Source organism: Mobula birostris, chromosome 29 (assembly GCF_030028105.1).
Source record: "Mobula birostris isolate sMobBir1 chromosome 29, sMobBir1.hap1, whole genome shotgun sequence".
NCBI lineage: Eukaryota > Metazoa > Chordata > Chondrichthyes > Myliobatiformes > Myliobatidae > Mobula > Mobula birostris.
The window spans coordinates 231471-244359 of NC_092398.1; the positions used below are offsets into that span (position 1 = coordinate 231471).

Below are 12889 nucleotides of genomic sequence, written 5' to 3' on the forward strand. Positions count from 1 at the left end.
TCATGGGTGTAGATAGAGTTGAGCAGTGTGCTAAGCATGCATCCTTGAGGTGCACCGGTGTTGATTATCAGCAAGGAGGAGTTAGTCCAATCAGCACAGACTGTGGTCTCCCGAAGAGGAAGTCAAGGATCCAGGTATAGAGACAACACACACAAAATGCTGGTGAACACAGCAGGCCAGGCAGCATCTATAGGAAGAGGTACAGTCGACGTTTCGGGCCGAGACCCTTTGTCAGGACTAACTGAAAAGAAGAGATAGCAAGAGATTTGAAAGTGGGAGGCGGAGGGGGAGATCCAAAATGATAGGAGAAGACGGGAGGGGGAGGGATGGAACCAAGAGCTGGAAAGTTGATTGGCAAAAGGGATACAAGGCTGGAGAAGGGAGTGGATCGTGGGACGGGAGACCTAGGGAGAAAGAAAGGGGGAGGGGAGCATCAGAGGAAGATATAGTGCCAGGGGCAGAGGGAGAAAAAAGAGAGAGGAAGAAAAGGGAAAAAAATAATAAGGGATGGGGTAAGAAGGGGTGGAGGGACATAACGGAAGTTAGAGAACTCAATGTTCATGCCATCATGTTGGAGGAACAACACCTTATCTTCTGTCTGGGTAGCCTCCAATTCCTCCGTCTCTGCTGCATCTGCTCTCAGGACACCTGCTTTTCATTCCAGAACAAAGGAGATTTCCTCCTTTTTCAAATAAAGTGGCTTGCCTTCGTCCCATCAATGCTACCCTCACCAGCATCTCTTCCACTTCATGCCTGTCTGCTCTCACCCCTTCCTCCTGTCACCCTACCAGGGATAGGGTTATTGTTCTCACCTACCACCCCACCAGCCTCCATGTCCAGCACCTAATTCTCTGCAACTTCTGCTGTCTCCAACGGGATCCCACCAGTAAGCACGTCTATCCCACCCCCCCCCTTTCTGTTTTCTGCAGGGATTGCTCCCTACGTGACTGCCTTGCCCATTCGTCCCTCCCCACTGATCTCTCTTCTGACACTTATCCTTGCAAGCGGAACAAGTGCTACACTTCCTCCCTTACTACCATTCAATGTTGTATTGGCGGGACATTGGAGTCAAAGAATACTACAACCCGTCTGGTCTGTGCCAAACTGTTATTCTGCCTCGTTCCACTAACCTGCACCTGGACCGTAAGCCTCCCATTCATGTACTTACCTAAACTTCTCTTAAATGTTGCTATCGAACCCACATCCATCACTTCCACTGGCAGCTCGTTTCACACTTAGCTCCACTCTTTGAGTGAAGAAGTTCTTCCCTCAGGTTCCCCTTAAATATTTCACCTTTTATCCTTAACCTTTGGCTTTCAATTCTAATCTCACGCAACCTCAGTGGGAAAAGCCTGCTTATGTTTACCCTGTCTACACCCCTCATAATTGTGTATATCTCTATCAAATCTCCCCTCATTCTCATATGCTCCTAACCTGTTCAATCTTTCCCTATAGTTCAGGTCCTCAAGTCTTGACAACATCCTTGTACATTTTCTCTGTAATTCTCTAAATGAATGGATAATTTCAATGCTATTTAATCTTCATCTTCAATTTAGAAAGCAATTAAAATGAATAAACCTCTATTTTACCTACAGGTTTCGCCATGCTTAGCTGTACTAGCCAGATTACTGTTCAGCAGTGACCCTGACTTGCTTGCTGATGCTTGTTGGGCATTATCGTACTTGTCAGATGGACCCAATGAGAAAATTCAGGCTGTTATTGACTCTGGGATTTGCAGACGATTGGTGGAACTCTTAATGTAAGTTTTCTTTGTCCCATGATATAGTAATATTCTTTACGGTCTCAGATTTTTATTTTTGGATCACTCCCTAGACAAAGGTTAGAAATATCAATGATCCATGAATAGAACTAGAAGTTTACAAGGATAAATAAGTATTTGAGTATTCACTATTTTATTTTCCCTATTCACTTAATATACAAAGTCATAACATTTGACATGTATTTCCTTGTTTCTTGTTCCATTATTATAATGTACTTGTGCACGTCCCCTGTTGCACCTGTTAGTTTGCTTTATGTCTATCAGGTTTGGAGATGTGAGGGCTATAAATGTCTTATGATAAAATCTCTACCCTTTTGCCAACTAAAACCTGGAAATTGTGTGCTTGGAATGGGCTGCCAAACTGCCTCCTAAATAGGGCTGCACCTTAAATAACAAAGCTCTGAATATTCAGTATCTGTGAAGAAAGAAACAGTTTATGTTTTAAATCCAAGACAAAAGATTGTTGATGGTTGACTGTTTACTCTCTGCTGCTGTCTATTTCTGCTTTTGTGTTTGTTTCAGTTTAACAGCATCTGCTGTGTTTGGCTTTTAGTTTGTTTCTGACTTCTCCCAAAGCAACAAATGAAGACTTGTTGATCAGTGTGTGCCAGTCTTGATTTCTGCGCCTTGTATGAAATAGCCTGGTCACATGTTGGATGCATAATTTCTGAGAAATAATTATGTGTATTTCTTATAGGCATAATGATAACAAAGTTGCCTCACCAGCATTAAGAGCTGTAGGTAACATAGTAACAGGTGATGATATCCAGACACAGGTAAGTGCACTACAGGCCTCTCATCTATATTTATTAAGGAAGATGTTGCAATTTCAGGTTTCAAGAAGGGGTCAGACATATTCTAAAAAGAACTGTAGATGCTGTAGAGGTGGATAAACTCTCAGGGCTTATTGACATATATTACTGGCTGCTATAGGAGACAATGGAGGAGATTCTGGTGGCCCTGATAGAGACTTTTATATCTTCATTGGCCACAACTGAGGTGACGGATTACTGGTACCTTTGTTCTAGAAGGCCGTAGAATAAACCAATGACTGTGATGTCGGTGGATGGGAAATTATTGAAAAAAGCACTGAGGGACAGCATTAACTACACTTGGAAAGGTGGGGGGTTGACTGGGGATAGTCAACATTGCTTTCTTGGTGCGGGATCCTCTCTGACCAATTTGACATAGTTTTTTTTTGAAGAAGGTAACAAAATATATGGATGGGGGCAGTGTAGTTGATGATGTCCTTGTGGCCATGGACCCTTGCTGTGTGTCACATATATGAACAATTTGAACATGACAAATTATTAGTAAATTTGCAGAGTGACATAAAAATAGATGATCGTGTTGATAGTAAGGAGAATAGTTTTAAGTTAGAGAAGGATAATAAGTTACAGAAATGCTTAAAGATAAATAAAATCCAGGGTTTGACCAGGTGTAACCTACGGCATAGAAGCAGAGGAGTGAGAGGAGAGGAAGTTGCATCAACATGTTGGCAATTGTCCAAGATGAAATTACTGAGCGATTATGCAGTGAGGGTTTATGGGTTAAGTTAAAAATAAGAGGACAAAAACTATGCTGGGATTGTACTGTAGGCCCCAAATATTTAATGGGAATTACAGTAACAAATTGCCGCTGGAATTGTGGTGGCACTTAAGGGCTTCTCCCAGCGCATATTCACACTGTAAAACAATGCATTCCACAATGTTCTGCCAAACCAATTAAATCAGTGGAATCATAGAGTCAAAGCAAAGCACACCACAGAAACAGACCCTTTAGCCCATCTAGTCCATACCGAACTATTTCAACTTCCTACTCGCATCGACCTGCACCCAGACCATAGCCCTCCATACCCCTGCCATCAGTTTACCTTAAACATTGAAGTTTAGCTCACATGCACCACTTGTGCTGGCAGCTTGTTCCACACTCTCACAGCCCTCTAAGTGAAGAAGTTTCCCCTCACTGAGTATAAAGGTGGCATCAACATGTGTTCTCACAGCATTTCAGTAACTAAACAAGCACTTGAGTTGTCAAGGCATCGCAGGCTGGTACACATAACTATGTACTTGATCTTAGGATTGTGCATGATGGACCAAAGGGCCTTGATTCTCTGTAATGTGATTCTATGATCCTGAACAGTGTTGATGTAAATTCTTGAGTTTATTTATTGAATGTTTTGTTTTGAGCAGGTCATATTAAATTGTTCAGCTTTGCCATGTCTGCTACATTTATTAAGTAGTCCAAAAGAATCCATAAGAAAGGAGGCCTGTTGGACCATTTCAAACATTACAGCTGGAAATCGAGCCCAGATTCAGGTAGCCAAATATATATTTGACTTGAAATAAATAATTTTCTACATATGGAATTGATCTGTTTAAATCATCTAGATTTACATAAATTTGCAAGGTACTAGTGAATTTTCAGGAATATTTAGATTATAACCTGTAATCATAAGTTCACTTTTGATTGATTTATAATTGTTATAAGACTAAAGATATAATAAAAGTCGTTATGGTTTGCTACAAAATCCTGTCAACTTTAATCAAGAAAAGCATCTTTATTTAACAAAAGTCTGCTCTCAATGGTTTATGACAACTTTTAGACTGGTTTCTTGAATATTGGAATAACCATTGTGTCAATTCAGTCATAGTCATAGAGGACTACAGCTCAGAAACAGGCCCTTCAGCCCAACAAATCCCTGCTAAACTCTTATTCCACCTAGTCTCATTGACCCACACCTGGACCATAGCCCTACATACCCCTCGCATCTAAGTACTTATCCAAACATCTTTTAAGTGTTGAAATCGAAGCCAAGTGCACCACTTCTATGGCAGTTCGTCCACACTCCCACCACCCTCTGAGTGAAGAAGTTCAATAGTTCCATTTAATATCAGAGAATGAATGCAATATACAAGCTGAAATTCTTACTCTCTGTAGACATCCTCGAAGCAGAAGGAAAAAAACCCAAAGAATGATGACAGAAAAAAGACCTAAGATGCCCCCTGCCCCCCTCCCACACACAAGCAGCATCAACCCTCCCCCCCACATATTCTAAAATAAAGATATGATGAGATATAGGAGCAGAATTATGCCATTCAGCCCATCAAGTCTGCTCCACCATTTCATCATGGCTGATCTACTTCCCTCTCAGCTCCAATCTCCTGCCTTCTCCCCATAACCTTTCATGCCCTGACTGATCAGAATCTATCAAAGTCTGCTCTAAATGCACTCAATAACCTGGCCTAAATCAAGTTTATTTTTAAGCGCACAAGTACGATGGGATACAGGAACAATGAAAGCTTGTAGCAACATCACAGGCACGTAAACACAGACAACATGCAGGATATAAATTGTGGACAGTGGCGGGGCATGGTAGCATAGTGACCAGCACAACACTCTACAGCACAGGTGACCCAGGTTCAATTCCCACCACTGCCTGCATGCTGTCCCTGTGACTGCACAGCCACCCCCAGCCCCTGATCACCCTTTAGAGACGCATCGGCTGGCAGGCCAATTGGTCACTGCAAGTTGTCCCATGCTTAGGCCAGGGCCAAAGCGTCAGCATTCTCACCACCCACCATGCCAGCAACAACAAAGCTCCCAAAGAGAGACCATGGTCTACAGTTCATCAAAAACTAACATTTCAACATCCCACAGGCTGTCTCTCTCACTAACAAGGGAGAGACAGATATCATTCCTTCCACAGTAACAGGGGAGACAACAGTCGCTATTTCAATGTTACAGTCAGTCTGAAGCGTTGCTTTTTATTTTGAGTTCTTCAACTTGAGAATTGGCAAATCGATTACCTAGTGCAGAGCCATCCGACAGCCGCTCACTCTGTCGTTGATGTTGTGGCTCCCGCTATGCTTCAGCATGCGTTACCGGCAAGAATTTGTGTCCACAGGGCTGTACGGGCCCCCGAAGTCACCTGAAAACGCGGCTGATCGGCAAGCTGCAAGAGCAGGAATGTGCCATCATAAAGAACCGCAAATGAGTGTTGCTGTAGACAGAAGATCCCAATAGGACCCTGAAAAGGAAAATAGAGACAATTGAATAGGAAGAATTTAACTGTTCGCTGATGAGTTGTGAGAAGTTGCCCTCTGATGCCAGTTCCCCTCAAACATTTCACCTTTTATCCTTAACCTGTGACCTCAGTTCTAGCTTCACCCAACCTACTTACATTAAGCCTATCTATACCACTCATAATGTTGTATACCTCTATCGAATCTTCCCTCATTCTCCTACATTGAAGGGAATAAAGTCCTAACCTGTTCAACCTTTCCCTATAAGTCAGGTCCTCAAGCCCTGGCAACGTCCTTGAAAATTTTCTCTGTACTCTTTCATTCTTACTGATAACTTTCCTGGAGATAGGTGACCAGTACTGCACAGTAGATTCCAAATTTGGTCTTACCAATATCTTAGACAACTTCACAGTAACATCCCAATGTCAAATCCTATTTACTATCTCATCCTGAATGCCAAGCAACTGTATTACTTGGCCAGCCTCCCATGCAGGACTTTGTTAAAGGCCTTGCTAAAGTCTGTGTTGACAACATCCACTACCTTTCCTTCATCAATTTTCCTAGGAATCTCCACGATTAATTCTGTAAGATTGGTTAGACGCAACCTACTACACACAAAGCCATGTTGACTATCCTTAATCAGGTCCTGTCGATCCAAATACTTATATATCCAGTCCTTTGGTACCTTCCAATAATTTACCCACTACTGAAGTCAGACTCACTGGCCTATAATTTCATGGCTGATTCTTAGAACTTCCTTGAACAAAGGAACAGCTTCAGCTATCCTCCAGTTCTCTGGCACCTCACCTGCAGCTAAGGACATTTTAAATACCTCTTCCAAGGCCTTCAAGAACTAGTCTCCCCTGTGGTCTGAGGGAACACCTTGTCAGGCCTTAGGGAATTATCTACTCCAATTTGCCTCAAGACAGCACACACCTCCTCTTCTGTAGTCTGTATATGGTCTATGACCTTACTTTTAAGAAAACTGTGTCCATCTCCCTAGTAAATACAGATGCAAAAAATCCATTTAAGATCTTTCCCATCTCTTCTTGCTCCATGCATGGATGACCACACTGATCCTCAAAAGGACCAATTTTGTTCCTTGCTCCTTTTGCTCTTAATATATGCCCTTGGGCAATATTAAGAGCATAATATATGCTCTTAATTTTGCCCTCGGGATTCTTCTTCACCTTGTCTGCTAGAGCAACTGGTGCCTTCTGATTGCCCTCTTTAGTGTTCTCTTGCATTTCTTATTCCTGCTATGTAGCTCCTTCTACTTCTTAACCAGGGCCTCAATATCTCTCGAAAACCAAGACTCCCTAAAACTGTTGGCCTTACCTTTTATTCTTACAGGGACATACAAACTCTGAAAATTTCACTTTTGAAGGCCTCTTTGTTGGAACTTCTATATATTGATTAAAGAAATGTCCCTGGACATATTTGGCAAACTCAATCCCATCCAGTCCTTTAACAGTATGGAAGTCCCAATAAATATGTGGAAAGTTAAAATCACTTATTATCACAACCTTGTGTTTCTTGCAACTGTTTGTGATCTCTCTATAAATTTGCTCCTCTATTCCCACTGACTATTGGGGAGCCTATAATATAACTCATTAATGTGGTCATCTCTTTCATACTTCTCAGTTCCACCCATAAAACCTCAGTAGACAAAATCTCCAATCTGGCCTGTGTGAGCAGTGCCATGATGTTTTCCCTGATAAGTAGTGCGACCCCTCTCACTGTAATGCTGCCCACTTTATCATGTCTGAAACAATGGAACCCTGGACCATTGAGTTGCCAGTGCTGTTCTTCCTGCAACCAAGCCTCACTAACGATTACAATATCATAATTCTATGTACTGATCCATGCCCTGAGCTTGTCTGCCTTACCTGCTATAATCCAACAATGCTTGCATTAAAATAGAGAAAATTCAGGGCGTTCTTCTCACCATGCTCAACCTTTCGGTTCCTGTCTTTATATGTAGGTTAAAAATTATCTTCCCCCACAACCACTCCACTATCTGCCCTGTCATCTGGTTTTCATTCCTGCAACTCTAGTTTAAACCATTCAGAGCAGCACTAACAAGCCTTCCCGCTAAGGTATTAGTCCCCCTCCAGTTCAGACGCAAACAGTCCCATCTGTCCAGGTCCCTCCTTCACTGGAAGAGAGCCCAGTGTTCCAAAATTCTGAATGCCTCCCTCCTGCACCATCTCCTTGGCCACGTATTAAACTGCATGATCTTCCTGTTTCTGGTCTCACTAGCACGTGACATGGGTAGCAATCCTGAGATCACAACCCTGAAGGTCCTGTCCTTTAATTAGCACCTAACTCCCTGAACTTATTCTGTAAGACCTCGTCAGTCTTCCTGCCTATGTCATTGGTAACAACTTGGACCATGACCTCTGACTGTTCAAAGTTCAAAGTAAAATTTATTATCAGAGTACATATGTGTCACCACGTACAACCCTGAGATTCTTTTTCCTGCGGGCAAACTTAGCAAATCTATAGAACAGCAACTGTAACAGGATCAATAAATAACAAGCTGTGGGAATGCAAATATAACTAAATAGCATTAATTAATGACAGCACAAAGTAACAAGATGAAGAGTCCTTAATGTGAGACCATCAGTATGGGAACACCAGAAATAGAATGAGTGTAGCTACCCCCTTTTGTTCAAGAGCCTGATGGTTGGGGAGTAGTAACTGTCCTTGAACTTGCTGGTGTGACTCCTGAGGCTCTTGTTCCTTCTGCTTGATGACAGCAGTGAGAAGAGAGCATGACCTGGGTGGTGAGGATCTTTGATGATAGATGCTTCTCGGTTCATGTAGATGTGCTCTATGGTTGGAAGGGCTTTACCCATGATGTAGTAGGCCTTTTGTAGGATTTTCCACTCAAAGGCATTGATGCTCCCGTTTCAGGTCATAACGCAGCCAGTCAGCGCACTTTCCACCACACATTGTTGGAAGTTTTTGAAGACATGCTGAATCTCCGCAGACTCTTGAGGAAGTAGAGGCACTGTTGTGCTTTCTTTGCAATTATATTTATATGATGGGGTCCAGGTCAGGTCTCTGAGATAATGATGGAATTTAAAGTTACTGATACTCTCCACCTCCGATCCTCCGATGAGTTCCGGCTCATGAATCTCTGGTTTCCCTCTACTGAAGTCTACAATCAGTTCCTTGGACTTGCTGACGTTGAGTGAGAGGTGGTTGTTATTACACTTCTCAGCCAAATTATCAGTCTGCATGCTGTATGCTGATTCATCACCACCTTTGATATGGCCCACCATTCCCACTTAAGAATGCTGTGGACTGGATCCAAGATGTCCCTGACTGCTATGGTTTTCCTCTGCTAGGATTGTTCCCCCCCCCCCCCCACCCCTCACCTCAAAGAAAAATTTCAAATTTTGATCTAAATTTTCATGTTCAACCTACCTCATTGCAGAATATTATTTGAATACAGTCCACAGGGGACTGTCTTGTCTCCCTTTTTCTTCACCATTTACACCTCAGACTTCAACTACTGCACAGTCTTGTCATCTTCAGAAGTTTTCGGATGACTCTGCCATAGTTGGATGCATCAGCAAGGGAGATGAGGTGGAGTACAGGGCTACGGTAGGAAACTTTGTCACATGGTGTGAGCAGAATTATCTGCAGCTTAATGTGAAAAAGACTAAGGAGCTGGTGGTAGACCTGAGGAGAGCTAAGGCACCGGTGACCCCTGTTTCCATCAAGGGGGTCAGTGTGGACATGGTAGAGGATTACAAATACCTGGGGATACGAATTGACAATAAACTGGACTGGTCAAAGAACACTGAGGCTGTCTACAAGAAGGGTCAGAGCCGTCTCTATTTCCTGAGGAGACTGAGGTCCTTTAACATCTGCCGAATGATGCTGAGGATGTTCTACGAGTCTGTGGTGGCCAGTGCTATCATGTTTGCTGTTGTGTGCTGGGGCAGCAGGCTGAGGGTGGCAGACACCAACAGAATCAACAAACTCATTCGTAAGGCCAATGATGTTGTGGGGATGCAACTGAACTCTCTCACGGTGGTGTCTGAAAAGAGGATGCTGTCCAAGTTGCATGCCATCTTGGACAATGTCTCCCATCCACTACATAATGTACTGGGTGGGCACAGGAGTACATTCAGCCAGAGACTCATTCCACCGAGATGCAACACAGAGCGTCATAGGAAGTCATTCCTGCCTGTGGCCATCAAACTTTACAACTCTTCCCTTGGAGGGTCAGACACCCTGAGCCAATAGGCTGGTCCTGGACTTATTTCCTGGCATAATTTATATATTACAATTTAATTATTTATGGTTTTATCACTATTTAATTATTTAAGGTGCAATTGTAATGAAAACCAATTTCCCTCGGGATCAATAAAGTATGACTGTGACTAATTTCTTCTCTTCCCCTCCTCCATAAGATAATACTGAAGTTGGGTGACTTCTTCTGTAAGTGAAAATGTTTTAAATGTATGTTCTTCCTCCCTTTCTATCCTCTCTATTTTTCAGGCTGTAATAGATGCAAGTATTTTTCCAGTGCTTATTGACCTCCTTCAAAAGGCAGAATTTCGTACGAGGAAAGAAGCAGCATGGGCCATAACGAATGCCACCTCTGGAGGAACACCAGAACAGATTAAGTGAGTAAAAAGAGCTTTGGAATTTTCACTTCATTTTCCTTCTTGAAAACATTAATTTTCTTTGTTGGATCATAGTTCCATGGCCAAAGTACATTTCCTATGTGTGTGCCTTAAAACAAGTGCATTGAGATTCACCTGTCATTTGGGAAAATTGTAGCTTGGCCCAGTTCTGATCTTCCCAATGTTCAGATCCATGTGCTTCCTCTGAAAAGGTGATTGACATAAAGAACTTAAAAGTATAAATTATTTAATTGTAGGCAATTAAAATTACCACCATTTATTAAGAATAATGTGTTAGCTACTTTGTGCAAAATACAGTTCCACAAACAACAATGTCGAATGTACAATTCACATTCATATATTAAAAATACAATGGATTTCAGTTAATTGGCAGCTGCTTATTTGGAGTAACTCTCAAAGAACAAGAACTAATGAGAAAATAGCCGGGAATCCATTCATTTATTTGGGACACTATGCCACTTAATTGGAACAGGAGACTGTTGCTGAACAGATTCTAACTATTGTTAGTCTCGTGCACTTGTGTAGCCATTAGAAACTACACAGTGCTTAGAGCGAAGTTTTTAAATGGCGTCAGTTGCATGCGTTTAGCATCTATTTTCAACCTCTCACTGCTACGCAAAGTTCCCACTTGCTTCAGAAAGGCAACAATTATACCAGTGTCAAAGAAAATAATGTGAGCTGCCTTAACGACTATCACCTGGTAGCACTCACATCAACAGTGATGAAATGCTTTGAGAGGTTGGTTATGACTAGACTGAACTCCTGCCTCAGCAAGGACCTGGATCCATTGCAGCTTACCTATCATCACAATAGGTCAACGGCAGACACAATCTCCATGGCTCTTCACACAGCTTTAGACCACCTAGAAAACACAAACACCTATGTCAGGTTGCTGTTCACCGACTATAGCTCAGCATTTAATACCAGCATTCCCACAATCCTGATTGAGAAGTTGCAGAACCTGGGCCTCTGCAATAGGATCCTCGACTTCCTAACCGGAAGACCACAGTCTGTGCGGATTGGTGATAACATATCCTCTTCACTGACGATCAACACTGGCACACCTCAGGGGTGTGTGCTTAGCCCACTGCTCTACTCTCTGTACACACATGACTGTGTGGCTAGGCATAGCACAAATACTATCTATAAATTTGCTGACGATACAACCATTGTTGGTAGAATCTCAGGTGGTGATGAGAGGGTGTACAGGGATATGCCAACTAGTGGAGTGGTGCCACAGCAACAACCTGGCACTCAACGTCAGTAAGATGAAAGAGCTGATTGTGGACTTCAGGAAGGGTAAGGCGAAGGAACACATACCAATCCTCATTGAAGTGGAGAGAGTGAGCAGCTTCAAGTTCCTGGGTGTCAAGATCTCTGAGGATCTAACCTGGTCCCAACATATTGATGTAGTCATAAAGAACGCAAGACAGCGGCTATACTTTATTAGGAGTTTGAAGCGCTTTGGTATGTCAACAAATACACTCAAAAACTTCTTTAGTTGTACCGTGGAGAGCATTCTGACAGGCTGCATCACTGTCTGGTATGGAGGGGCTACTGCACAGGACAGAAAGAAGCTGCAGAAGGTTGTAAGTCTAGTCAGCTCCATCTTGGGCACTAGCCTACAAAGTACCCAGGACATCTTCAGGGAGTGGTGTCTTAGAAAGGCAGCGTCCATTTTTAAAGACTTCCAGCACCCAGGGCATGCCATTTTCTCACTGTTACCATCAGGTAGGAGATACAGAAGCCTGAAGGCACACACTCAGCGATTCAGGAACAGCTTCTTCCCCTCTGCCATCCGATTCCTGAATGGACTTTGAAGCTTTGGACACTACCTCACTTCTTTTAATATACAGTATTTCTGTTTTTGCACATCTTTAATAATCTATTCAATATACGTAATTGACTTACTTGATTATTTATTATTATGTTTTATTTTATTTATTATTATTTTTTTTCTCTCCCTCTGCTAGTTTATGTATTGCATTGAACTGCTGCTGCTGCTGTTAACAAATTTCACATCACATGCTGGTGATAATAAACCTGATTCTGATTCTATTTATGTTCAAAAAGCAATGATTTTTGTCACTGATAGTTGGCGAGAAATAAGCAGAAGGCAGTTCCGCTATCTGCCCGAGATGTCTGCGCTGATTTTGTTTATTTACTCTTAAGTGAATTCCTCCATCAATAACTATTAGGAACTAATACATGGTTTTATAATACTTTATTAATATTGGTAGTGTTCTAATTCATTCTGTATTTCACTCAAATTTATAATCTGTTACTCAGTTAAATGGTAGTTTGTCTTTTTTTATTCCTTCTTAACAATTTCCATGAAATTGGCTAATTGGGGCAGCCGCTTAATTGTGCCAAAATTTACTAGCCCCGATGTATCCCAATTAAGTGGAATCCACTGT

General features: G+C 42.2%; 1 protein-coding gene across 4 annotated transcripts in view; it reads left to right on the forward strand.

Moving 5' to 3' along the window:
* LOC140190265 (importin subunit alpha-7) overlaps positions 1-12889 on the forward strand; it is an 85654-nt gene that overhangs the window by 53515 nt on the left and 19250 nt on the right. For all 4 annotated transcript variants that reach the window (XM_072246842.1, XM_072246844.1, XM_072246843.1 and 1 more), the window contains exons 9-12: positions 1596-1759; positions 2478-2556; positions 3973-4098; positions 10324-10451. In XM_072246842.1, coding sequence (XP_072102943.1) covers positions 1596-1759; positions 2478-2556; positions 3973-4098; positions 10324-10451 — 497 coding nt within the window. The remainder of the gene's footprint in view (positions 1-1595; positions 1760-2477; positions 2557-3972; positions 4099-10323; positions 10452-12889) is intronic.